Raw genomic sequence first — 1,698 nt, 5'->3', positions numbered from 1 at the left:
AAAAAAAAAAAAAACTATTTTAAATTCTAAATATATTTGCATTATTCCTGCTTTAATGTATTTTGATAAAATAACTGCAGCCTCGGTGGGCATAAGAGACTTCTTTCAAAAATAATAAAAATCCTACTGACCTTCTGAACGCTAGTGTAATTTTTAGAAACGAAATATTTCTCATTTTGAATTTTCATAATGTGCATTATAATGTTGTGTTGCCTAAATTCACTTGTAGCCTTTAAAATGCTTGTTAGTTTTTAGTGTTTTATCTATAATTTATTGCAACAAAATAGAATTTTAATATTGGTCATTTATCATCCATCAGCTATCATTTTAATATCCGTGCAACCCAAATGTCAGTTGTATAATAAATGTTTTCATCTTCTCGTAGAGCGAAAGCAAAGATGGATGCAGCAATTAAAACCGTGGTGAGTGTCTACCTGAAGTCATCCAAGGGCAAGGAAAACCTCGGAGGGAAGGAGTTCCAGAGCCTCGTGAAGAACCAGCTGAAAAACATTCTGACGGTTAGAAGCTGCATTCAGTTTTGTTAAATCTAGCAACACTTTGTTTGATATTCATTCATCATTCATTGTTCCTTATTATCTGGACTTTGATGAGATGAGCAGAAACCACAAACTTGTGTCCGAATAGTCATTTATTTGCTCTGGTGCCACATTAAATGACATGTTTGTGCTTCAGACATGAATGATAACTCAAAGCGTGCACTTTCTTGTGGAGAAGTGTGTTATTAATCTTCTGAACAACCATTTTCGGTATATTTCCCGATATACCATAAACGGGTCTGTAAACTTGCTATAAAAAGCTGAATCATAGAGGCTTGTATCCATAGCAGCATGCTAGAAACCACGCAAAAACACCTTGACGTAATGACAGCAGGTTATTCATGAGCATGTGCTTTTATTTCAGAAAGTTGATAGGATCTAGTTTATATTGGACATTGTATCGCCTCGAGCGGTTTATTCCAATAAAATGTGAAATGACAATTAATACAAGCTGCAAACTTGCTTCATCAGTGATTAACATCTGAGGAACTTTGTGTTTAGGGCTCAGAGGACAATGAGGCAGTCAAAAACATGCGTCAACAGCTTGACAACAACCAGGATGGGAAGGTCAGCTTCCAGGAGTATATGAATCTGATTGGCTATCTGGCGCAGGCTGTCAGCGAACAACGTTGTTTGGAAAACGAAACACAACCAGAGAGTTCAACCCAGGAGACGCAGGCTGAGGCGGCAGCCAGTGCACAGGCAGAGCCGCCGAAGGCAGAGCCACAGGAGGCAAAGGAGGTGGAGAAAGAAGACGAGCCAGTGGCTGAGGAGGCAGCGGCCGAAGAGCAGAAGCCAGAGGAAGAGAAAAAAACAGATGTGGAACAGGAAGCGGTGAAAGTTGAAGAGAAGAAAGCTGAAGAGGAGAATAAAACAGAGGAAGCATCGTAGGAGCTCGAGGAAGTCGAGATTGTCACATCTCAAATGCTTCTGTGTTTGTTTTGTTCGTCATTTTCATTATTGTGATGTTTTAATATATATATAAAACCTGGCCAATATACTACAAATTTTATTACTGCAAAGAGCCGTAGCCCTCTTATTACAGTTGTTTTCAGTGGCTAGGACACATTTCTCAGTACTTTTCAAAACTCTTCACACTGTTCTCCTTACCAACTTTCAGCTTGGCACAGCAGTAAATTTC

At 38.9% G+C, this 1,698-nt stretch overlaps 1 protein-coding gene across 1 annotated transcript; it reads left to right on the top strand.

Annotated features, from left to right (window-relative positions):
• The first annotated feature begins 366 nt into the window (after nucleotides 1-366).
• Nucleotides 367-1,688, top strand: LOC107578875 (chromo domain-containing protein cec-1-like). The gene is made up of 2 exons (XM_016264779.1): nucleotides 367-518; nucleotides 1,059-1,688. Exons 1-2 carry the CDS (start codon nucleotides 399-401, stop codon nucleotides 1,446-1,448), a joined length of 510 nt encoding a protein of 169 aa, XP_016120265.1. The 5' UTR covers nucleotides 367-398; the 3' UTR covers nucleotides 1,449-1,688.
• The last annotated feature ends 10 nt before the right edge of the window (nucleotides 1,689-1,698 follow it).

Source organism: Sinocyclocheilus grahami, unplaced genomic scaffold, assembly GCF_001515645.1.
Source record: "Sinocyclocheilus grahami isolate Dianchi unplaced genomic scaffold, SAMN03320097.WGS_v1.1 scaffold12469.1, whole genome shotgun sequence".
NCBI classification, from domain to species: Eukaryota; Metazoa; Chordata; class Actinopteri; order Cypriniformes; family Cyprinidae; genus Sinocyclocheilus; species Sinocyclocheilus grahami.
The sequence above is the reverse complement of the archived record's forward strand: the minus strand, read 5'-3'. Positions and strand labels throughout refer to the sequence as shown.